Source organism: Sebastes umbrosus, chromosome 22 (genome assembly GCF_015220745.1).
Source record: "Sebastes umbrosus isolate fSebUmb1 chromosome 22, fSebUmb1.pri, whole genome shotgun sequence".
Classification (NCBI taxonomy): domain Eukaryota; kingdom Metazoa; phylum Chordata; class Actinopteri; order Perciformes; family Sebastidae; genus Sebastes; species Sebastes umbrosus.
The window spans coordinates 10029452-10055705 of record NC_051290.1 but is presented as its reverse complement, the minus strand read 5'-3'; the positions used below and the strand labels follow the sequence as shown (position 1 = coordinate 10055705).

At 40.6% G+C, this 26254-nt stretch overlaps 1 protein-coding gene across 8 annotated transcripts in view; it reads left to right on the top strand.

Moving 5' to 3' along the window:
* Positions 1 to 26254, top strand: part of si:ch211-200p22.4 (phosphatidylinositol-binding clathrin assembly protein) — an 81267-nt gene that overhangs the window by 40507 nt on the left and 14506 nt on the right. For 4 of the 8 annotated variants that reach the window (XM_037758040.1, XM_037758042.1, XM_037758041.1 and 1 more), the window contains exons 3-14: positions 2499 to 2574; positions 2884 to 2986; positions 4066 to 4159; positions 4693 to 4804; positions 5671 to 5777; positions 8027 to 8068; positions 9564 to 9584; positions 11951 to 12036; positions 13326 to 13449; positions 18253 to 18386; positions 19095 to 19195; positions 22198 to 22308. In XM_037758040.1, coding sequence (XP_037613968.1) covers positions 2499 to 2574; positions 2884 to 2986; positions 4066 to 4159; positions 4693 to 4804; positions 5671 to 5777; positions 8027 to 8068; positions 9564 to 9584; positions 11951 to 12036; positions 13326 to 13449; positions 18253 to 18386; positions 19095 to 19195; positions 22198 to 22308 — 1111 coding nt within the window. The remainder of the gene's footprint in view (positions 1 to 2498; positions 2575 to 2883; positions 2987 to 4065; positions 4160 to 4692; positions 4805 to 5670; positions 5778 to 8026; positions 8069 to 9563; positions 9585 to 11950; positions 12037 to 13325; positions 13450 to 18252; positions 18387 to 19094; positions 19196 to 22197; positions 22309 to 26254) is intronic. The other 4 variants (XM_037758043.1, XM_037758044.1, XM_037758045.1 and 1 more) reach the window with 3 other exon arrangements.

Here is a 26254-nt window from a genome sequence, read left to right as displayed (position 1 = left end):
TCCCTGCTTAGTGTCTTAAGTGCAAAAAAACTGAATCCCCATTAGCTCTGCTGTTCCGTAGCTGACATCTGACCTCTCTGCAGGAAAGCAAACGGAGACAAAAGACTATTTTTGAAGACCTCGATTTATTATTTAATCATCATATTGTATTAAAACTTATTGAGAGATTAAAGGGAGACACCCCAGGCAAAAACATTTTTTTTTATGTGCTATGATTTTGGGCTATTTTGCTTCCATGACATGTCTTCTTTCAGACTAGCGTAAAGAAAACATCCAAAATACACATTTAAGTGTTTATTTTACTACACTAAGGCTCCAACTAACCATTATTTTCATTGTCGATTAATCTGTCGATTAATATCTCAATTAATCGATTCGTTGTTTGGTCTATAAAATGCCAGAAAATGTTGATCAGTGTTTCCCAAAGCCCAAGATGACGTCCTCAAATGTCTTGTTTTATCCACAACTCAAAGATATTCAGTTTACTGTCATAGAGGAGTAAAGAAACTAGAAAATATTCACATTTAAGAAGCTGGAATCAGAGAATTTAAACTTTTTTTCCCCTCTTCAAACTGATTAATTGATTATCAAAGTAGTTGGCAATTAATTTAATAGTAGACAACTAATAGATTAATCGTTACAGCTCTATCTATTTCTATTTGTGTCTGTAGATTAATCCTAAATTCACCAAAAGTTACAATAGATAATGCCTCGTTTGCATATTTAAACATAAAATTTCAGAAAACTTGTAATACAAAAAAATATTGTCTTAATGTAAATAGTCAACTGGGGAAGTTTCATGGTGATATCTATAAGTTAAGTTTTTTTAACCTATTCACTTGTAGTGTCTTCAAAATATATGGAATTTTACAATATTACAGGTTTTTCTCAAACTCTGAGTCAGAAATCTCCACTTTAGTAGCACTTACATCCACCAAACTTCCCAGTTTCATTCCTGTCTATATTCTGAAGGTTTTTACAGAGGGGTTTGTTTATATATCATTCATAGTCTGAATTATACAACATTTTATTCCTAAAAACATGGCGAAAATATATATATTTTTTTTATGGCTCTTAACAGTATTTTCTGATTTATAGAGTGATAAAAAGAGATATCCAAAATTCACCCTGTAAAAACCATTGACACTAATATGTCAACAAAATGAAACAAGAATGTTGAACCTGGCTTTATCCAATGTTCAGATTTCTGTTCTGGAAATGTCTGCAAAGTAGCTCATATTTAATACGATTATGCCTCATTTGCATATTTAAACATAAACTTTCAGAAAACTTGTAAATACAAAAAAATAATTGTCTTAATGTAATTGATCAACTGGGGAAGTTTCATGGTGATCATTATTAGTTATTTTTTTTTACCCTATTCCCCTGGGGTGTGTCTCCCTTTAAGTGTTTGAGTCATAGCAGAGATAGCTGCTGTGTGCTGCGTTCATGTCAGTGATTAATCATCTCATTCATCGTTTATTAGCTGTTGGCTAATGAGCACGAGCTACTGCTACTACTCTCAATAATCTTTGTAATAAGAGAAGATGGCCTTTAAAGGTGCAAGGGCATTTATTTTGTTTACAACTTTTTACAAGTTTTCCGTCACAAGAATACAGAAATCTGAATGCTTGAATAGACATGACATAAGTTTGACCCTCGGCAACTATCATCAGGGCTGACAATTGGAATACAAAAGTGAAATTACAAAAATATACAAAAATAATAGTAAGCAGAAATAAAACAAATATCTATATACACAAATACATACTGAAAACAACAAAAACTAATCTAAGTAAATAATAAAACGTATGATATTAATAGGATTTCACAACCAATTTAAGAGAATGAATGACAGTTATAGCTCTTATAGGCATACTCATAGTCCCTGACATAATTACATGTGTTTGTTCAAGGCATATTTAGGATGGCAATCTAATCTCTTTTGTTTAAAGGGCGGGTCCGTTTTGTTTTTTCCAAATGGAAACGCCCACTCAGCTGTTAGCAAAAAGCAGTGACGTAAGTTACCAAAGTAAGCTAATTAATAAGGTTATGAATAATGTGAATGCTGGCACTAGCTGAGTCAACAAGGGTTAGTTCAGATTTTTTGATGTGGGGCTGTATGTATACTCCCGTGTCCTGTAAAGTGAAATTACTGCTTTTGTGAATGGAGTCTGGCATAACGTCGGAAAGGGCTGTCTCGTTGACTGAAGCAGTTATATCACTCTCTTCAAAACCACCAGACCAGACTCCATTCACAAAAACAGTAATTTAACCTCGCAGAACGCAGGAGCTGCTGGTCTACCGCTGCATTGATCGGTTAATTTGTTGTGTCATTGTGTGACTTTCAGATCGACGTTGCATCCTCACAGTAGTACACTGCTTAGCTTTTTGCTTTAGCATTTGTTTTGTGTGTGTTTCATATTCATCCCATTTCCAACCTTCATTTGACCGAACATTAACTTTTGTCTTTTGTCTTTCTTTCCCCTTTAATCCAGCGTTTAATCCAGTACCTGGCCTCCAGAAACACTCTGTTTAACCTGAACAACTTCCTGGATAAGGGAGCTCTGCAAGGTAAAGCACACAAACACCTGTTCTCTAAACAGTCCTGTGGATATAATGCACAACATTTTGTTTTACTTATTTATTTCTAAAGAAGCAGATGGGCAGTGTATGCCTCAAAGGACATTACACAGAGCTCTAGAAAAGTCTGAATTGTTACCTCAGTGTGGTTGATCACTTGATTCAAATGCATCTGTTACAGTATAAGATATATATATAAAACAAATACACAGTTTATAGGAGAAATAGAAGGAATAATTTGTAGCTGTCACTCGGTATATTTCCTTCCCTCCAACTCCATCCACTCCTTTTCTCTCCCAGGTTACGACATGTCAACCTTCATCAGACGATACAGCCGTTACCTGAACGAGAAGGCCATGTCCTACAGGCTGGTGGCGGTGGATTTCACCAAGATGAAGAGGGGGTAAGGGAGGCCACGCACTCATACAATGACAACCCCACTCATCTTGTCACACACCAGAGACGAAGTTTAGCTTTTGGCACTAAAGTGAGAGGACGACAAAGGACAGAAACTGACAGTATACACTGTAAACGATGAAGTAACGGTTACAATAGAGTATTGTCTAAACCTCGCTAATGTTAGTAACAAATGGCTTAATATCTGCCCAGTAATACTTGAATATTTCACTCTTTGTGTGGCTTTCTTGGATTTTTATTTATGTTTAGATACTGTTAACCTCTCCCTGTTTGTATCGAGGGCAACACTTTGCAAGAAAACAAATACGCACATTTCCCAAAATGTGAAATTACTCCTTTAAAGGGATAATTTGGATGTTTTTAAGTGGGTTTGTATGAGGTACTTATCCATAGTCAGTGTATTAACTACAGTAGATGGTGGTCGGTACGCAGACAGGAGTTACAGCACGGGAGCAAAGCAATGTACTGCTGTGAACAGCCGGCAGCAAAACGTATTTTAGCCACCTAAAAGAATCAATATCAGTTTAAGTGTACGCTATATTTACAATATTTTCACCGCTTTACCTTTTCGTCAGACAGCCCTTTCTGACAGGGAACAGAAGCCCATACAACCCCACTTTAAAACACCCGACCTATCCCTTTAATGTCAAGCCATTGTAATATTTGAATGCATCAACTAATGCAGCCTTGCTGGAGACTTCAGTATGAAAGTGACAGTGGGAGCATCGTTTCTGGAGGTCGTGTTAGGAAGATCATTTCAATTTTCAGAAAGTCCAACTATTGCAGAATGACACTGAATCCTTTGTCATGCTGATCCTGCCGAGCAGACTCTCATTATCTATTTGCAAAATGTGTTTCAGTTGCCATTCGTTGTAAGACTTTTCACCTCGCCGTTACTTTGCATTACTGAGAAAAACGTTTGTATGCAAAAACATTTTCTCCCATCGTTTCTCATCATTTCTTCACTCCTGTTTTTCCCTAATTTGCATCAAAATTTGAATAAGAATTTCTCTCAACAAGGTGCCCGCTACAATTGTGTGTGTTTTTTGTTTCCTGCTTCACCAGCATTGACGGCGTGATGCGCACCATGAGCACAGAGAAGCTGATCAAGACGCTGCCCATCATTCAGAACCAGCTGGATGCTCTGCTGGATTTCCAGGTACTAAGTGTGGTGTGTGTGGTGTGTGTGTGTTGTGTGTGTGTTTTGCATACGTGTGTCTTTATGCACGCTTGTCAAAGCGGTGGTCGATTCACTTTCCAATCAAAATGTAAATTGAAACAGTTTGCAAAGTTTGAAACCTCTCTCTATTGATGGAGAATAAGAAGCAAAGTATGGCGACAGATTTTTGAGTTTTAGCATTTGTGTGTGTGTGTGTGTGTGCGTGCAGAGAAAAGGGGATTGGGTGGGGACTTGCAGAAATTGGTGGGTGCATTGTGGTTTGTGCCAGCGAGCTTCAAAGAGCGATACAAATGGATGGTGAAGTTTCTCATTGGAATGCATATGTGTGTTTGTGTGTCTGCGTATGATAGTTTTCCTCACCTAAACATGAACTGACAGTTGCTGTGTGTGTGTGTGTGTGTGGAGGTGTGTTTGCGTCATACCACGGGAGAGAGAGGTGGTAGTAAGATGGAATAGAGATATCTCCTTTACCATCTCCTCTCTCTCTCTCTTTCTCTCTCTTTCTCTCTCAGGCCAACCCTAACGAGCTGACCAACGGAGTGATCAACTCAGCCTTCATGCTGCTCTTCAAAGACTCCATCAGGCTGTTTGCTGCTTACAATGAAGGGGTCATCAACCTATTGGGTAACACACACACACACACACACACACACAAACACGCTAGGGCTGCATGATACGAGGAAAATATGCGATAACGTTGTTGAATTTTGCGATAAAGATTAGGGATTTCACAATACCAGAAATTTAGTAGTTGATAGCAATACCAGTGATGGATTCTCGATACCAATTCAATACCACGGTGAAAAGCAAAAGTAAAATAATAAACTACAATGCAGGGCTTGAGTTTAAGGACGTCCTGTCGTCCTTAAAAAATATGATAGGGGAGAATGAAAATTAATTTTGGGACGAATTTGGGATGAGAGTTGAAAGAAAAATACCTGTTTTATTAGAATGAACGGCGATGAAAATGACTGCACGTTTTGTGTAGCGCACCGTTACTGTTAAACCTCCCTGACAACATAAACGCATAAAACCAGTCCGCCAGAGCTGTTCACATCAGAACTGCGCTCATAGCAACGGTCTGTTATAAAGAAAAAACAGGCTGTAGAGCGTCGTGATTAACCAATCAGAATCGAGTATTCAACAAAGTCCGTGTAATAATATTAGTTATCCTCAGACGGATATCGCTGACAGATCGCCTGCTGCGCTGCGCCGCCAAGCTTTGAATACTTGAATAGTACTCACCAAAGCTTCAAAGCCCAAAAAATGGTATTCGGTACAGCCAACGTTATCTAGCTCTCGTAATGCCGATTTCAACACAGATTTGTTGCTCACAATGTAGCATTGTCAGGGCAAAATAGGGTGCGTCGATAGTGAGTTTACTGCGTCCCAAACACATCTCCTATTGTCCCTGGGACGACAGGCCCTGATTTTCCTTTTTAAATCTTTATTTGTGTTTCCATCCTCGTCCCTCCCTTCTGTCTCTACAGAGAAATACTTTGACATGAAGAAGACCCAGTGCAAAGACGCTCTGGACATCTACAAGAAATTTCTTTACAGGATGACGAAGCTGTCAGAGTTCCTCAAAGTGGCCGAGGTATATTCGCACACTCCCACACACACTGGACAGAACACGAACACACATCAGGGAGGAGATTTTTCTAGGGTCAAATTTTACCCTCCGATTTTTTTTTTTTTTTTGGGAAGAGCAACTCCCGTTTAAAAAAAACCTTTTTACCCTTTTCCTCAAAATTTCTCGTGCTGACCACATCCCCTAAACACATACACACACACAGCCCCTAACACCTCTTTGTATCGGTGTATTTCCCACATAAAGACCCCATACTGCCACGTTTTTTGCTCACACAGCTACTGTACTGTACCGTGTGCAGACAGGAGTACCTGACTTACCCTCACTGCCCCACATTTGCTGTGCAGACACTTACACACACACACACACATACATACAGTATATACACACCCAAAATAACCCTAAGATGGAGGATGTGGTTTGGCGCTCCGTTAGCTCCCTCTCCCTCTGCTCCTCCATCTAATCCTCTCCTCTCCCTCTCTCCTCCTGACAAAGACGGATGCTCGTGCGGCTCTCCTTCGCCCAGTGCCCACAGAACATCCCTCTTTCTTTCCCTCCGCTCGCGCCCTCTTCCTTCCCTCCCTCCTTTTGTTTCAGCAGACTTGAAAACAGTGAGAATCAGCTACTGTCACATACATTGGTGGTTCACATTCTCTGCATTAATGCACATTCACATAAACGGTCCCTTTGTCTTTATAATTAGATTTTAAGGAGCTGTCTGGTATATTAAACGTGTGATCTTTTACAGACACAATTTAAAACAATAGAGCTTAATTAAAAATGCATACATTCAGTTAATAAACTTATGAGTTGCTCCGCTTTATTTTTTGCTTAACTCTGATCTGGAAACAGCTTTCTAAACATATTCCATCAATCTAAATGATTACCTGGGTGAGGTTTACTTTAAGGGGCATGAAGAGTTAAGAAATCAGCCTTAAAAGCACTCAAAGGTACGTGTTGTTTGCACACTCGCTGTGTTAAGACATATATAGTATATATTATATCCATAAGTTGACAACTTTCTCAGTCGATTTTGCACGTAAACAGGCTGCTACATGTGGCCTTTAACTTTTTACCACCCACTGCTCTGCCCACAAGATGCTTGCACATTGTAGAACTTCCACAGACTAAAAGTTACATGAACATGAAATATAAGTTTTGATACATTAGTCACACGTCTTTATGGTCATTGTGGTCATTTTCAGAAGTGTTGCAAAAACAATCCAGATAAAATTCACAGTATATAGTTTATAATGGGGCCTTAAGAATATGGCGTCTCCTTACCATTAACGCAGTTGGCAGATAAATCTTTACAATAGAACCGTTAGGGGTCGCTTTAGACCCAAAACCGCCAACGGGCAAAATTCACCCGCTCTCAGAATGCATTGATTGTCAAGGTACAAGGTTCATTTCTTTATCATTCTACAACACAGGGTTGCATAATGCAATGCAACAGTCCCTTTTATGCTACTCAAAACAGTCACAATCAACCCAGGACACAATCCTCAGTCCTGAAACCTCTTTCTCTTGTCCATAGTGAAGTTTAGCCTATGACTTATGATTTAGCTCTTGTTACTCACAGTAGTAGACATCCCCATTCGTCACTTAGACACAAAAACATGGGAAAATAGGGTCCAAGTTGAAAAATACCAAAGTTATCCTTTAAAAGCAGGAGCTAGATGTCTGGAATGGCATCTTTAAAGAACTTTTATCAACCATTATTCATATTTTCTTGCTGATAAATGTGACTATGAAGGTGTGTTCAACAACCAAGGTCATGTTTTAACAGTCCAGGACTTAATGTTCTTTATCTGTGTCTCTCGAAAAGTCAAACAAATGTTCCCTGTCTGCGTTGTTTCGGAGACGATTTTTTTGGCGTAGCTGTCCTATTTTATAAATGTGTTGTCACGTCATTAGCCATCAGTCGTCATGCCTCGCTCTCCCTCATTGGTCAGACATATTTATCACTGTCCAATCACCATCGTCATTCACTGTGAGGATTGCTCGGCTCAATCCAGATGTCGAAGACTTTTCCTTGTTTATTTCTGTTGTCGTTTATGTTGACACTGCCACTGCATGAAGTAACGATTCCCCTGTTTTTTTTTTCTTTTTCTCATCTTCTTTCTTCTTCTTTTTCTTTTTTTTTTTTTTTTAAAATGGACCCTGCTCTTCTCTTTGTTTTGTTCTTGTCCATTTTATCCCACCTACCTTTCTCCCCTTTTTATTTTATTGGTTTGTTTTGTTTTTGACGACAGCAAGTTGGAATAGATCAGGGTGACATCCCAGATCTCTCGCAGGTCAGTATGCATCTCACCTTCCACTTCTTCCTCCTCTCTCTTTTTCCTGCTTTCCTACCTTTTTAATCTGGCTTTCCTTCAACACTACATGTGGTTTCATTCCTCTGTATTTCACCCCCACATATACCTGTGTCCCCCTCCTCTCCATCTCTCTACGTCACTCTCCACCCGCTCATTTTTATTTCAAACAGCCATCTCGTCTGACCCGATCTTAGTCGAGGCAACTCCCCTCTGGTTTGATTGATTTCCTGCTTTCTCTTTCACTTTCTAAATGCTCATTATGGATCCAACAGCAGGCCGAGGCGTGTTAAGTTGGCCTGCTTAAACAATGCGCCATCAGCAGGCCTCCTGCAGGTTTCATCACGTGGGTTTGTGAAACCCTGAGCAACAATGAGCTTAGACCTTGGATCTGCAGAAATAATGATAATTGCAACAACAAAGGGCTTTAAAAAAAAACAAGACGGCATCGCTACAAGGGAATACATTTCTGTTTTTAATCGTCAAGGATAATGTTTTTTTTTTTTTTTTATCTTATTGTGAATTCAGAAGAATCACTTCAAGCATGGTTTTCATCCTCTTGATGGTTTATGGGAGGACCTGAGAGACTATAGATGTCCCTGGTTTAGCTGCTACACATCAGGCTGAAAAAACTGAGAATATTTATATTTGAACCGGCTATTTAAATCATCTTAAAGGAATACTTCACCACAAAATGTGGTATTCCTTTCATTTTTAGTGCCCGAAAGAGAGCAAAGTTCAATTCCGGGTATCAACGGATACTAGGGCTGTGTATCGGCAAGAATCTGGGGATACAATATGTATGATACAGGGGTCACGATTCAATATATGCCGATATATTGTGCTTTTTTTTAATGTAATTTTAGTAAAACTGTCATAGTATAAAGAACACACCACCACATGCATAAATCTGAGTAAAAAAAGTTAATTTTTTTTCATGCAATCGGAAGAGTGGGATCTGCATTTGCATTTATCACAGTCCCTGCAACATCCAACATCATAGCACTACTTTGAGAGTACACATACACCGAGAGGGCGCATCTCTTTGCAAATGAAATTAAGTATTGATCAAGTTAATCTTTGCATTTAAACTATTAATTAAAAATTGATACAGTGAATTTGAGAATTGATATTTTCCTACAGCCCGAATGGATACCCTGAGTTTAGGAATCAGAGTCAAGAATCCCTTCAAATAACTGACCGATTTATCAAGAATTAAAATAATCATTAGTTGCAGCCCTGGTTACGTTGACAGTTTCCTTAAGTATGGATACTTTGGCACAGACTTGTATTGAAAAGTTGGCACTTTTGAAATCTTTACAGACGGATCCAACTGTAACTTTTTACAGCCTCAGTGAACTGTGACCTTGGTTTGGAAGTTAACAGCATGTGGATTGACTGTGTGGGTGTTTAACTCGTATTAAAATCCGCTGTGGTCGTTAAATAGACGTTTTTCTTCTCCCTCGTCTTGTCGCAGAAAACAAAAGGATCATACATTGTAGGTGGTGGGTTGCACACTGTACTGCTTTACCCCCTCCAACCTGCTTAACCCCTGCATGAACAAACCCTACATGCACACTTTACTCCTCATACGCTCGCAGGCATGCTCTTGGTTTGTCTTTCCTGTGTGGAGCGATATTGAGTGCAATATGTGTGTGTTGGCCTCAGGTGGCTCGCTTGTAGCTCTCGAACACACACACATACACACACACTCTGGCACGACAAAGCTAAAAGGCCACGAAACCTCATGAATAGAAAATGAGGCTTCACCTCTCTGTCGTCTGCATTTGCATGAAAAGAATCCCTGCACTGGGTTTTCCACTCGCTCATTTATAATCCGCTGTTAAGATGTTGTTTATTTTATATTTATCATGCACAACATCATGGCTTCAACATGCATGGAGGCGATGCTTTAATAGCGGATGACCCTTAATGAGCATTATCGTGTAATCATTGTAAAAAAAGGGGAAACACGAGAGAGAGGAAAGGGGGGATTCTCTCGGGGACGACTTCTTTCTACGTCTCCCTGCCTTCCAAAGTTATCGCTATCGCTAAGCGTCTTTAGATGAATGCCACACTCACAATTAGGGCTGCATCGGAATATTCAAATATTTGGTTGTTCGCTCGTTGGATAGGTCATTGATTTTCAATTTTGGTATTCAGGTATTCCTTGTTGTTGTTTTTTATTTAACCCCTCGGGATTACAAACACGCATAAAACACACCGAACATTTTGGAAAATGCTTCTTATTCAATAACAAAATTCAAACAACGATACTGTAGAATAACTTAAAGGTGCTATTGATAATATTCAGCCACTAGATGACGCATTCTCCCGCCTGCGTTCCATTGCATTCACTTCACAACGAGTCATTGTAAAAATCAGATACATGGAATGAAACGGTAAATAAACGCAGAGGGAACCAATCGTCCGATATCTTCCACAGAGATAAACAAAACATTCATTTTGGACCCGTCAAAAGTTTTAAAATGATTAAATCACAATCATAATATTTTTCAAAAAAAGCCATACTTTTATTCCACAACTTTCTAAAGGTTCTGTGGATGATATATATTTTTTTGTAATATTCGTCTACATAAAAAATGTTATCAATAAGACCTTTAACTATTACTCAACCCTACTCCCAATATGTGAAAAGACAGACAGTCAAGAGATGGCGAGACCTTGAGGAGTGTTGTGTGTCAGAGCTAATATTGACTGGACGTACACAAGCTCCTCTTTTCACCCATTCAGACCCACTGACAGTTAAAGATGGCCTCTTTCTCTTCTGCGAGTCGCTGTTTCTTTAACAACCAGGCAACAGTTTGGCGAGAGCCCGCCGTCTCGCCAGCCGCAAAGCACCCAGAAGCCAAAACACTCCCAACTGTGTGTGTGTGTGTGAGTGTTTGTATGCAGCCCTACTGACAGCACACTTCACATTCTTGTGGACGGAGAGACAGACATGACGTTGTCATATTTTTTCTCAGTGGAAGAATTTCCTCTCCTCCTCTCCCCTCTCAGCCAAAAGTGAAGCTGAACTATTTACTTCGTGTTAAGTTGTAGATGTGCGTAAAAAAAAAAAGACCCACTTAATAATGCAGCTCGCTTTTCGCCCTCTTGTTTCCCCGTGGTTTTTAATGAGTTACCTAACGAGCACCGAAGACGTTGTGTTGTGCAACGCGAAGCGATTGGAGGTGAACTTGAATTTGCAGCTGAATTCTGTAGTAGCGTAGCAACGATCCCCCAAGTAACCTGATCACTAAGTTGAGCTCAAGTTTAATGCAGCTGCAACAAAGAGCATTTTTAGAGATGTTTTTTCTGGATAAAGGTTAAAAAAATGAAGCTCAATCCCCCACGTGGAGTAAATATGCAGAGATTTGGTTCAACTAGAGCGGAGACTTACTGACAAGTCAGGGCCAGGACCTCACAGAGCGAGGGACACTGCGAGATAAGCAGGGTAAAACGCAGCAAAGGGAAGTCGAATGCTCATGTTAAGAAGAAGAAGAAGTGTTCGCAACCTCTCCTTCGCCGATCTCCACCTTTTTCCCCTCGCTCTTTGTTTTTCAACCTCCTCCTTTGTTCTCTCTCTCTCTCCTTTGAGTCTCCTGCTAACAGTGCGAGTGTTTGCTGCATGTTGCCATGGCTATTCTTGGAGCCTGATGCACTCTGTTACCTTCCTGTGAGACCAACTAACTCTGGGTGCTGTGTGTGTGCGCGTGTATGTGTGTGTGTGTGTGTGTGCTACTGTATGTGTAGGCAGGTCTTTTTGGTGCATATGAGAGAAAGAAAGAAGAGAGAAAGGATTCTTGAGAAGTGGAATTTCTTTCTCTTTTTCTCATATTTCTCTCTCTGTCTCTCCGTCAGGCCCCCAGCAGCCTCCTGGAGGCTTTGGAGCAGCACTTGGCCTCTCTGGAGGGCAAGAAGACCAAGGAATTGAATGCAGACACCAGGTTAGACGTCTGAACTGCCTGTCGGCTTTCAGTTTTCTTTAAACGTACTGTAGCACACCCAAACCAGTTAAAGACGCATAAAAAGGAGGCGATCCCGACCGACTCTACTGTCTTTCAGAGGCTGTACAGTAGCAGGTTTTAGAGCTAGAGTGAAGGTTAACCTAAGGAATTTTTGCTACCAACCATGTCATGTTAGCTTGTCGGGAAGGAGGCTAAATAACGCTCCAATGTTTAGGCAAAATTTTGGCAAGAAAAAACTGGCATTGACATTTTCAACGGGGTCCCTTGACCTCTGACTTCATGATATGTGACTGAAAATAGGTTCTATAGGTACCCATGAGTCTCCCCTTTACAGACATGCCCACTTTATGGTATTGAGTATTTTTATATTTCTGCATACTGGGATCTCTAAACAGTCTTGGAATAACATAAATTGGGTATCACTGTAAAGCTGAGTCTCTTGTGGATCTGATGAGCCCAACTGTATTCATGTGTGATGATGTTAGTCCCCATAGGAGACATTTCATTGTAGTGAGACTATTTTTTTGAAACTTGACATCACTGTATAAAATGACCTGTGGTGACCTCTAGGATAATCACAGCCTCATGAAACTTTACAACCACAAACTAGAGACCTAGAGCATTCAGAGGATGGATGGCTTTCCTAGCTAGATAGACAATATGGAGATTTCTGAGCAGTTTCCAGAACAGACATGCTCGCCATCCAATCGCCCGAAAAATGCAAATCAAGCATGGCTTTTTCTATGGTGTTCCTCAAGGTCTTGGTGACTTAATGTGGTATTTTCGAGGGATTATTAATCATTTTTATCAATTCCTGAGCGGTAAAAAAACGTTAAATTTAGCACCAAATCTGTGTAACAGATAGTAACCCTAGGTCTCTAATTTGTGGCTGTAAAGTTTCAAGAGGCTACTATTGGGACTAACATCATCACACATGAATACAGTTGGACTCATTGGATCCACAAGAGTCTCGGCTTTACAGTCATACCCAATTTATGTAATTCCAAGACTGTTTAGGGACCCCAGTATGCAGAAATATTCAAAAACACCATTTTTAGAGTAGGCAAAAATAATACATTTATACTGCATGAAGAAAAGCGAGGGACCCCTTTGAAAATGGCCATGACAGTTTTTCCTCGCCAAAATTCAGCATAACTTTGTAGTGTTATCTAGCCTCCCTTGCGACTGTTGTTAAGGACACATAAATAGACAGTTTCAAAGTAGATTAAAATGGCTGCGTAAATCTATCTGAAAATGTTTTTTCGCAGAGCGTCCACTCTGTCCAGCGCCGTCTCATCTCTCTCCTCCACCGGCATGTCCTTCAGCCGCATGGACGAGAAGGAGAAGCAGCAGGCCCTGGAGGAGGAGCAGGCCAGACTGCAGGCTCTGAAGGTAACACTTTTTTATATTTTATAACAAATCCCCTCTGAATCAGACTCCGTAGCAGCAGCAGCAGGTCAAGTAGATACTGCTGTCACCCTCTCACTCTGCTTTAAGCAGCTCTCAAGGATTTACGAGGGATGCATTATAGATTTAGTCCCCGTTTACAGCTGGTAGTCATCTGCACTGGATATATTATTACGCCTATTGTTATCCTTACGATTATCAGACTTCATGCAGCTCCCTCTGGAGACACAAAAGGCTTCACACAGCTTGTTATCACATCTGCAGTAGTGCTCCCCAACACATGTAAACAGACTTGAATGTGTAAAATCTTTGGGTGTAACGATTCATCTACTACATCGATTTATAGTCCTACGATCCAGCTACATTGATAGGTGCTCGGCAAGTTGTCCTTTCAAGTCATTGAATTTAGAAGAGCCAAATATCGTCCTTGAATCGTATCAGAACCATGGAAAGTGATTCATATCGTATTGTTGTAAGAACGTATCGTTACCACATCCAATGTAGTAGTTAATTGAAAAAGAACAAACATCTTCCCCTACCACATTGCTTATCCTTCGCTAGTTTGTTTATCTTGTTTGAACTTTGTGTCTGTGCAAATATTCTCGCTGTACGTTTTTGCTGTTTGCTCTGCTTGTGAGCACAGAGAGAACCAAAGTCTGATTTTCTTGTTTGTGTCGGGACATGACAGGACAATAATTCTGATGGTGTTTCTAAAATGTTTTATAACGGTTAGTTGGCCTATGAAGCATCTTGTATTGTCCTTTAATACATAATTTTAGTTTATTTCTTGTCATCTTAGTGTAATTTGACATTATTTATTCATGCCATTGGGAGCTTTAGGCAACTGGACTGGATACACAAAATTCAGATTTTGCTTTTACGAAACTAGACATGGTAGCTATTAAACTCTTTATATATTTATATATATACTGTATGCTGGAAATAAAACATTTTAAGTGTATTAATTTAGATATTTTCCAAAGTAAAAGTCTCCCCAGAACTGTATGATTCAACTTTTTCTCATGGTAGGGTGTTACTTAATACTTAAAAATCGCAATACATATTGAATCGGCACCCAAGTATCGTGATAGTATCAAATCGGGAGATAAAGGTATCGTCCCAGCCCTAGCAAATGTTGTGTATTTTAATATGAAAATGTATCAGTGTGGATGTAGCTTTAGATCATCTGAACTAACAACAACAAACCACTGCAGTCATCGCCTTAGATTTAAGACCACACTGTGACTTTACTAGCAGAGCTACAATATACTTCAAAAATCTGCAGCAACTACTGAAAACTTGAACCCTGACAAATGGCAAAAAACATTGATACCAAAAAAAAAAAATATATATATATATATATATATATATATATATATATATATATATACAGCACTCCACTTTGCTGTGCTGTAGAAATCAGAGTGTGCTGTTGCTGATAGATTGCCCGGCAACTTTGCTGTTTGAGTTCTGAACTCCAGTTGAGGATAAAGGCCAAGAGTCTCAGTGGCGAGCGGAGCAATAGAAAAGTCAAGTGTAAAATGTGTTGACATTTCTTGCTCCAGCCCCGGGAGTCCTGCCTTACAGCAAACTGTAATTGAGTAAGAGCAGCGAAGCTACAAAACAGGCACATAGCGGCGGCTCTGTGTGTGTGTGCATGTCAAGCATGCTTACATCCTGGCAGAGACGATACAGTGTGTGTCTAGCAGTGTTGCCAGTGAGCTGTGTTGATCTGTATGAAGCATGTGTATCTCCTGGCAGATTAGGGGCGCAGTGTGTGCTGCCAGTGTGTGTTTGTTTGTGAGTGCGGTTGATTGGATTTTAGCGCGCTGTTTACTCCGTGCCCTTGGTTGCCCTGTTTCTGCCAAGGTCCACTGATTACCTTTGGGTTTAGTCTGAAAGGAGAGGGGAGATAAAGTAAGAAACGGAGTGAGAGAGCCGGGGGTGAGCAGGGGTCGTCCAAATACTCTAGTCCAGCTGTCTGCGCGCTCTGGTGTCCATATGGACTCGACACACACATACACACTCTGCTACTGTCCAGCTGGGGCCTTAACTCAAACAATAACATCAGTTCCCATTTGTTCCTCGCTACACTGTCAGAATATAAATGAAGAGGACTCGGCCCCGGCTCAGGCTGCTACAGCGGGAGATCCTGTTTATTAATCTGCTCAAAGTCCAGATTCTTTTAAAGGTGGACGAGGTTGTAAAACCAATTGGATCATTTCCATACTTTTTAAAGTCTGGGTTTTAAACTGAATTAAAACCCCTGGGTGTCCATGTATAAATAAAATAGGCAAGAGAAGCAGCATGTCTGCTCCCTCTGTGGCCATCCATATTAAGAATCTACACTGTAAATTGCTTTCCTCGCCTGCCAAACAGCTCTGTTTTTTTTATCCCAGTAGATGTTCCTACATGATAAGAAACACATGTATTGATCCCCGTGGAGAAATGAGGTCATTGCCGCAGCAAAAGTAATAAGATCCAGCGAGAAATATAGGCAGATGGCACGAGAAATAAGCAATAAAACAGCAAATCAATCGATAAAGCAATACAACTGAATGTAGTCACTTATGGGATTATACACAAGCAGTACAGGCAGGTTGAACATGTTTTATAAACTGCATAGAGGAACAGTATGGATTACCTATAATAGATTTCATGAATTTTATTTATATTTACACTCACTGTCACACATTAAAGGTGCAGTGTGTAGGATTCGGCGGCATCTAGTGGTGAGTGAGGTTGCAGATTGCAACCAGCTGAAACTGTGCTAAGTGTGTAGGAGAACTACGATTGTTGACGTGAAAATGGTCCTATTTAGAGCCAGAGGTGGAGGATTTGGTGTCGAAGCGAAAAGCAAAAGCGCCTATTTGGCGATATTTCAGATTTAAACTCAATGCTATAAGGGAACCATAACATTAATGAGGCAATCGTCATGTGGAGGACGGAGCAGGAACATCCGGTGTGCACGGCGGAGCAGCGCCGGGTGGAAACCTGCGGCCCTGCAGCGAAAGCTGGACTGGAGAGGCCAGACACACCGCCATCCAACATTAAAGAGGACCTATTATGCTTATTTTCAGGTTCATAATCGTATTTGGGGTTTCTACTAGAACATGTTAACATGCTTTAATGTTCAAAAAACGCTTTATTTTTCTCATACTGGCTGTGCTGCAGCACCTCTTTTCACCCTCTGTGTGAAACGCTCTGTTTCAGCTCCTGCCCCGCCCTCTCAAAAAAGCCCAGTCTGCTCTTATTGGTCAGCTGGCCCACTCTGTTGTGATTGATCAACCGAACCAAACTCTTCGGACTCTGCTCCAGCTCCGCTCGAACTAGCTTTGTTTGAGGGCGTGTTAAACTAGCCGGTTGCCAAAATGTGTTACTTGGTGACATCACCATGTTACAGAAGAAAAAGGCGGGACTTCAAGCATTTCAGGAGCAGTGTTTCTGAGGGGGAGAGTAACTCCCTTTGGCGTGGACTTTGGGCTTTTTAACTTTGCGGATCTTTTACATGCACAAAAAACTATATAACACACTAAAGGAAATGGGAAAAGCACAAAAGCAAAATAGGTCCCCTTTAAAGATCAAAGCAAGAGCTCTACATATATTGAGCGCCGTCTTTTCACACATCCGTAGTATGAAGATATAAGCGTCTCATTCTAAGGTAACGAAAACATGACGATTCTTATTTTCAGGTGATTATACACTAAAGAAAACATACTTATTAATATTATATTCCATTTCGGTCAATAGATCCCCAGAAATGTTACACCATTTTCCTTTAAAATGTGTTGTTATATAGCATCATCTAAAGTTATAAAGTGATAGGAAGTTGTTCACAGTCAGATTTCCCTGCTGTTACCAGCATGCGTCAAACTGACACTGAAGCAAAATGTTCAAATTCATGCAAGAAATGAAAGTCTGGAGGAGGATGGGAGATGTCTTTAAAACTGAAAAATGAGTAGGAGCACCTTCAATGTACAGGAGTGTTGATCTGGGATCAGCGGGTAAAATAACCTCGGGCGGTTTAACTGTCATTAAGGTGGGTTTCTTCAGCAGTTATTGCCACTGTTTGTGCTAAATGAAAGCAATTTGCAGGCACATCAGGCTTCTTACGCCTCAACTTAATCACCATGAATCAACTGAAAATGATGCAAAAACCCTTCAGTTTAGCGTTAGCAGTGGCTGGACTTTGTTGATGTTTGTCACCAGAGAAACAATAGTCTACATTTCAGCTGCACCTGTGTCTCAGCAGGACAGGGTCAAGTACAGTTTGAGAGGCTTTTAGCATCACGACGAAACAGCGCTGGAGAGCTTTTTTGTCACTAGAAACCAATATGATTTGTTTTAAAGTACTCTCAGCTAATCGTCCATCATTATATACACTGTGTATGCTGACTCCCACACCACCAGGCAACCTTGGCAGGAAAAACCAAGCAATAAACGGACTTTAGAAATTCAGTTGGATGCAGGCCTGGATTTTAGACTTAAATCTAAAGCCAAGAACGGTCTGAATATCACCAAAGGATACAAATTAAAAAGTCTGCCTTCATGCTTTTACTCATAATGTCTCGAACACTGGACGTGTTTGCAATGAGATGCCTGACAGCTGAGTGAATTTTTGTCATTGTGCTCACCTTAAAGGCCGTGTGAGAGAATGTGTTTGTCATCTTCCAGGATTGTGAGTTTACTGGAAACAAAACTCGTATTCATTTCCAGTGGGAAATGACTGTTTTAACCATTGTTTTCACATTGTGGTGTTTTTTCTTTCTGTGTGTGTATGTGGTGCAGGACCAGCGCCTGAAGGAGATGGGCATGCAGACTCCTCCCTCTGCCTCCCCCAGCAGCCAGTCGATAGGCAGCGCCAACAACAACCACATCACACAAACCCCAGAGTTGTTCACCTCCACGCTGTCTGCCAGCAGGTACACACACACACACCACAGATAGATACACAGATAGTGCATTTTAAAAATGCACATTGGATTAAAAAAAATGTCGACGATAAAGCACCATGTGAAAAGCTTATTCCCCACTACGGTCCTCTTAAACTGAGGAAAGCAGGACGTATGAATGGTTATTCTTCAACAACATATCACTTTTTGTAAAGAAGAAAACCTCTGCAGGCTGTTTCAAATTTATTCCCCAACAACAAAACAAATCCTTGTATCACAACCCCGACTGATTCCAGCTGTAGTAGAGTAACAATAAGACTATTTGTTCCTGATAATCAGTAGAGAATTTATACTCAGCATGCACAGACTGTTACACGCTCTGAACTTACTGGTCTAAACTGTTTTAATGCTGCCGTGGAAGTTTTAACAGCCCTTCAAAGAGCAAGGATTAATCTTTATCTGTGACAAAACGTACACTTTTAGCGGTGACTTTAGGTATTTATGCGTGATTGATTAAATATTAATGCTCCGTCTCCATCTGTCTTTCCATACCTCTTCTGTTTCTCTTCGTCTCTCGCTGACTTTTTCACTTTCCCTCATTCATCTTTCTGTCCTTTATTCTCCTCTCTTCACCACTTTTTGTTTTTTCCCCTCCTATTTTCTCTCTTACTTTTTATCTCCTCTTTCTCCATCCTACCTCTCTCTCTCTCTCTCTCTCTCAACTCGTCCTCTCCTCAGTGTGCCCAATCTGAACAGTGACCTGTTTGATCTTCAGCCGGCCTTCATCCCCGCTGTGCAGAGCACTCCTTCAATCTCCACCGCCAACAGTGCCTGGGGAGGTACGCTACCTACACACACACACACACACACTTGCACAAACACACACCTGCATGTACTAGTGTTGTCACGATAAATATCTCGATACCGATACTGAAACGATACCACGGTGAAATACAGGAAACCAGGAATCAGGAAAAGTAATGGAATAATGGATGACAGAACATGGAACTTAAAATTATTTTTTTTAAATAATTAATTAAAAATGTATTAATTACAGTAGTAATCTGATGTCTCCTATACTTGAGTTTGTGATTTCATTGATATCCAACTTTATATTTGCAACCAGATATCAATCATTAAACAGCGTTTAATAAGGCTTATTTGTGTAAAACAGCGCCCTCGCCGACCATCGGTGGCAGTTCAGGCAGAAAGTGGTACTGCAGCACGGAGGAAGGCGAGACCCACAAAATAATAATAAATTCAGATGGAAGTTCTGTGAGACATGTGTTGAAAGAAAAGCTTCTAAAATCAGGAAAAACACCACAGTAACTGTAGAAAGAGCTGTGTTGTGTCAAAGTGGTGTGAAGAGAATCACTCTTTTCCTCTCCGTCCATTTCACGTTACAGAGACAGACGGTAAAATAATACTTTAACACATGCTCTTTTGGGGGATTATGTGTTTGCCGAATTACGAGAGATGCTTCAGCAGATTCAGAAAAGATGGTGAATCTAATTTTATCGGCACGTTTGATCGGTAATTAGAGCTGCGCTGTTATTTCCTCGTTTTTTTGAAGGGAGTTCTGCTGATACAGACACCAGCTCAGAGCGAGACTGTGCAGCCGCTGAGCGGTTCATTACTCCATCCTTCTGGTTGTCACTACAGTTTAGTCTTTGTAGTACCGGTACTAATAAAGCAGGGTACCGTTTTTAACGTCCGGGTATCACGATACCTTTTTAGTATCAGTATACCGTGCAACACTAGCATATACACGTATATGAAGGCAAAGGCAGATGGACACCTACCTACATGCACACACAGATCAATTCATGTCTGAGTATAAAGTCTGTCATCTTTCAAAGTGTGTTTGGCATTGTGGAGTTATTCTCCCTCTGGCCAGTCATTCACATGTCTGCTCATCCATCTGTTTGTCTTTTTATGTCAACCATCCATCCACCCATCATCATTCCCCTCCTTTCCTTCAAACGCTAATGTTGCATGACCCAGCCGGTGTCTTGTGTAGACACACGGTTAGGGGTGCAGGTGTTTACATTGTGAATACTCGCAGTATTTTCGTGATAATGAATCCTGCAACTCCGATGCGAGCAGCTTCGAGGAAATGTCAGCCTCGTTTTCTTGTTTGTCAGTGTGGAAAATGAGGCTGCCGCAGAAATGCTGAGCAACAACATTGACTTTTCACATATTAGCTTTGCTGTACAGTATATATTCCCCCCCTCCTATTTCCGTTGACATTTCAGCTCAAAATCAGCAAATCAAAAAAAAGCAGCACAAAGATGCATCTGGAAGGAAACCCTGTTAGCGCGGAGTATTACAGGATTTATGACAGAGGATTAAACCGGAGCCGTTTCTAAAGAGTTTGGCCAGACTTCAGAGCCAGAGCTACTTCTTAGCTCAAACATCAGCCCCCTACGCTATCAGTGGCTCTGACACGGGAGCTGCGATAATGATCCCCCTTTTGCTTTTCTCAAAAACAACACAAAGGATGCTTACTTCAGTTAATGCCCAAGGCTTTAAACGTCAGAAACACTCATGAAGTGTTCAGTCAGGCAGGAGAATGGAGAACATATTTTAAATTGTTTGCCATTTTGGGGGAATATGCTTGATTTGCTTTCTGGCAGAGAGTTGGACGAGAAGATTGATATGACTCTCATATGAAGATGTAGCTAGATGTAGCTATGAGAGTGGGATCAATCATCTCATCTAACTCTCGACCAGAAAGCCAGTTAAGCATGGACATGCTAGTTGGGTCACGTAAGAAAATGGTGGTTCTCACTGGGAATCCTCACTGGAAGCGAGACGTAAGCGGCGCGTAAACGTTCTGTCATCCAATCCACACTGACTCTGTCCTCCATTAACGTCTTTGCCCGTCTGTCAACGGACAGCGGCACGCTAACCTGGCTTCACCTGAACCAAAATAGTTTTCATGTCGACTCCATGGGAAGAAATCAACAGTATTTGTCGGCCTAAGTATTGATTCATTGATTTTATTTCCTTGCCCACTGTAAAAAGTGAGGGGAATCTGCCTGTAGTGAAACCGGTGAGCTCACAGACAGACTGGGAGCCTTGATCAATCAATGTAGATGCTTTAATAAGTTTGAAACACATATACAGCAGGATAATTGTGTGATTTTACAGTTGTCTATGCAGATAACGCTTCACTAAACGCAACCAAAATAGACTAGTCTTCATCAGATGCGGGTCTCACGGAGTCAGTGTGGACGTCAAAAACGCCTCTAAAAACACTTTCAGTGGCAGTTACACATAAACTACCATACTGTAAATTAGCATACCGTTTTCTATATGTCGCCATCAATTCTAGATCATCTTTACGAATCTCTGTTATGTTTCCTGAAAGGTTACCCCGCAACAGTGGCGGACTGTTTGTCTTGTGAATTTTCTAGTGTATTCTTGTTTCCTGGACTCCACAAAGACAACCGCTCTCTGAGGCTTCAAGCCCTATAATCCCCAACAGGGATGTGCATGGAGACAAAAAACAAAACAAAAGGTGCATCAGTGGATTTTCTCGTGCGCAAGGCTTTACTCTCCTCTGAAAGCCTGACATTCCCGACAGCCTTCACAGAATCCCAAGTTACTAAGCAACAACAATGGCAGCACGCTGGAGACCGTGCTGTCCGTGTTCCTAATCTAATTGGATTAGTTTAGCGGGAGGTGGTGGAATCCTTAACAAGAGCATTTTCCATCCAGGCTAAATCATTATTTGATGTATATATCTACAGTTATTTCAAAGCTGTGTCAAGATAGTCCAACAGTTTAAACAGCCAAACAGGGTTTTTAATCGGTCACATCTAACTGCATCCCTCAGGATTGGAGAACCAGCCTCTGCAGCAGACCACCGCAGCCATGACTGTAGATTTCGATGCCGTGTTTGGGAATAATGCCACGCCCAGTAACAATGGCCCACAACCTGCAGCCGGTAAAGCCAGCTCTGTCTGACTGTCCAGACAGACTGAAAAACTAAAACCTTTTGACTTTGCTGGCAGCACAAGCGTAGCATTTCACTAACCCTCTGACTAGCTCCTGCGACTTGTGGTTGTTCCTGCTACTGGGTTGGGTGTTTGTAGCTTTATCAGCTCTGTCAAATAGCCTGTTGTTTGAGTTCTTATATATAGTCTCTAATTCCGTAATGACAATAACCTCTAACTCCCAGAGATGAGGGATCAGTTAACTTTAAATTCAGCTGGATTTTCAAGTAATTTGAAAAATCTTAAATCTTGAGTATTTCTCTATAACAGTAGATAATCTGGATTTAATAAACAACATTTGTAGGTATTTATTAAAGGGATAGTTCGGGTGTTGTGAAGTGGGGTTGTATGAGGTACTTATCCATAGTCAGTCCATTACCTTCAGTCGATGGCGGTCGGCACACCCCCAGTTTGGAGAAAGTACCAGTACCAGCACGGGAGCAAAGCAATGTACTGCTGTCGACTGGGGCAGCAGCAAAAACGTATTTTAACCACCTAAAAAAAATCAATATCAGTTTAAGTGTATGCTATATTTAGAATATTTTCCCCGCTTTACCTTGCTGTCAGACGGCCCTTTCTGACAGGGAACTGAAGCTGTTACCCATGCTCTTTGCAAAGCCACCAGACTCCATTGGAAAAAAAGCAATAATTTTACCTCGCAGAAGACGGGGGTTGCTGGTTTACCGCTGCCTCGATCAGTAAGTTTGTTTGTGTTATTGTGTGACTTTGGTGAACTAACCAAAGTCGCACAATAACACAAACAGGCAGGGGTAGACCAGCAACTCTCGTGTTCTGCGAGGTAAAATGACTGTTTTTGTCAATGGAGACTGGTGGCTTTGGCGAGAGCATAAATAAAGGCTTCGGTTCCCTGTCGGAAACGTAAACTGTATAGCTGTCTCACAGCAAGGTAAACCAGAAAAAAATATTCTAAATATAGCGTACACTTTAACTGATAGTGATTTTTTAGGTGTCTAAAATACATCTTGCTGCTGCCCCCCGTCCACAGCAGTACACTGCTTTGCTCCTGTGCTGGTACTCCTGTCTGTTTCTCCAAACTGGGACGTACCGACAGTCATTTACTGTAGATAATACACCGACTATGGATAAGTACCTCATACAACCCCACTTCAAAACACCCGAACTATCCATTTGAGTTTAACTCTCAAAAATTCAGCTAATCGGCTTCTTCAGAGTGTAATTTGATCAGTGACAACATACGATAACAACCCCACAATTGTGATTAGATTTTGATGTAGATATCGCTAAATCCTTATTGGTGAATTGAAATGTGTGACATCACGTTTTTCCTCCAGAGCCACGCTCACTTTAAACTAGTAAGAGGGCCTTTAAGGATTATTGTTTTTACTTGATTGAACTAAAAGTTAACTGATCCCAGTCCTGATTTTCCTCAGTAACTCATCTTTTCTTTCAGGGTTCCTACACATGTCTGCAAATTCTACAATCAAACAAATCTTTTCCAGATGATGAACCTACTATTATTAAGTATTTTTATGTTGTAGATCTTGTCAGTATTATTAGTCATAAAAGGGATAGCCAGTTATTTACTGTAAATCTTTAATCGCACACCAAACTCCATTGAAAAAAAATAACGTTTAGAAGTGTTGAATGGACTAGACACTGTGAAGGAACCCTCTCTCCACTGCTTCAGCTTGTTCTGGTAACAGCTTCAGACTGAGGGCTCTTAAATGTCTCAGGTCTGGGACTTTGGCTCCGAGCTCTCTTATTGGCTTACTTCCTTTTAACCTCTCTGCTGCAACTGACACAATCAATCTCGGTACTTCTGAACCCTTTTCGGGTCCCAAGACACTCCTGCGAAGCGTATGATTTTGAAAGGCAGGGCGAGATATCGACAGCTCCGAAGAAGGCACAGCAGATGAGAGCGACTACCTGCAGAGGTCGTCCAAAGACTGTTCACATCATAAAAAGAAGAATTATGTTCAGAAAGAGGTGCAGGTTTAAAGTCAGAGGAAGTTACAGATTTATTTTTAATTCATTTATGAAAAGACCAGAACCAAAGGATTGTCTTTGAAGCCAAAGCCTTATAAATCTAATTCCTCTGTGTCTATTAAACTAAACTATTAAAAGCACAGCCACACTGTTGCCCTGGGAGACATGTTCCTTCATCATGATGGTCATGGTCACTGTAGCTTTTATTTTTAGATTCAATCCCCCACACACTGTCGATGCTGCTGTGAATACTCCCTAACACACCGAATGTGTATTAATCCAAGCCTGGAAATAGATTTGCTCCTGTTTGGGTAATGTTTGCTTACATTGCCCAACTGTTTTAGTAAACTATTAAGCCTTTTTATAGATTTATGTCTTCAGTAGGAATGTGTGCAGGCTGGGATTCTCGGAAAGTATTGGATTGTTTGGATTCATGGGATTTTTTGGCAATAACAGAATTATCCTTCAAGTTTTAGTGGAAATATTTATTAAAAAATGGTGATACTTTATACGTTGATACGTTGAAGCCTTTACACACCGGCGGAGTGACGAATAAATTACACAAAATTGCGAAATACTCTAATGATTTGTGTTAAGGGCTTTTATTGTGAAAGGTAAGAATTATTTTATTATATGTAAATTATATTAAATAGTGATTTTTTTTGTCCACAACGCAAAGGTATTCAATTTAATGTCATAGAGCAGTAAAGAAACCAGAAAAATTCACATTTAAAGCTGGAGTGGGTAGAAATGGAGCAAATATGATTTAAAAAAAAGTTATGTTTTATAAAATGGTCACTATATCCTGACATTAATCAGACAGGTAATCTGAAAAAAATGATCGACAATGAAAATAATCTTTAGTTGCAACCCTACTTGTTTCCACTGACGTTCATAGTCATTGATATAACATTTTAATCTGTTTAATTGCCATTATTTACCAGTAATTTATCAGACAACTTTCTTTTTTTTCTCTATTTTTATAACAATTAATGTTGAAATCTTTTGTCTAAAGCGAGGTCTCACTCTAGTCAGTATTCTAGGTTCAAACTTAATCTAGTCTTTGTCAAGCCGAGCGTATTTTCACAGCGATGCTGCCCATCAATTACTTTTACATTACTGGAAATTTGCCAGGATTAATCAGCCAGCTGTTTCACAGCAGCAGCAGCGGCTGCACATGACTTAATCGAAGCAGTATTCTCACACAGAGCGAGATCTCTAATTATACATCTGGAAAATGGACTCTGAAGCTATTTCATCAATTTTCTCGCATGATTTTCTTCTCTTTTTTTCCATCATTATTAGGAGTATTAGTTGCGTTTGTACAGCTGCATCATTGCTACCTCAAACATTTGCCAGATAAAGCTGTTTTCTTTTGTTTCTCAAATGTTTAAACAACCCATAGCGCTGCTTTTTTTGGCACATTTCTGGCTCGCTCTAATCTGGTTTAACCCCGTCGAACTCTTCTGCTCAGAAGTAACAGTTGGAGGCTTGTGGCTCCAGTGTGCAGCTTGGTTCTGGTTCTGGCTTTGGACAGACTAACTTCCTTCTATTAATAGAGCCTGTGTTGAAGCTGCCACTACAACTACCAATCCACCACCATCTGGTCAACTGGCAGCATCTCACAAAAATCCCTGTGTGTGTGTGTGAAGCTACTGTACTGTGTCTTGTGTTTCCTTCTACATTGTCTTTATGCGTCCACATGTGTCTTTATATGTTAGTGTTTGTAACTGCGTGTTTGCGTCTGTTCGTCTGTCGTTTTGCTCCGTCCCGTCTGTCTGCTGCTGCTCGTCTGTTTTTGTTTTGTTGTTGTTCACACCGTTCCCAACCTCCTCCTCCTCCTCGCTCCCTCCCTTCCTTTATTTCATCTCTGTCTCTGTCTCTGCCTCATCGTCTCCCCATCACACTTCACAAGGCAAGAATCACCCA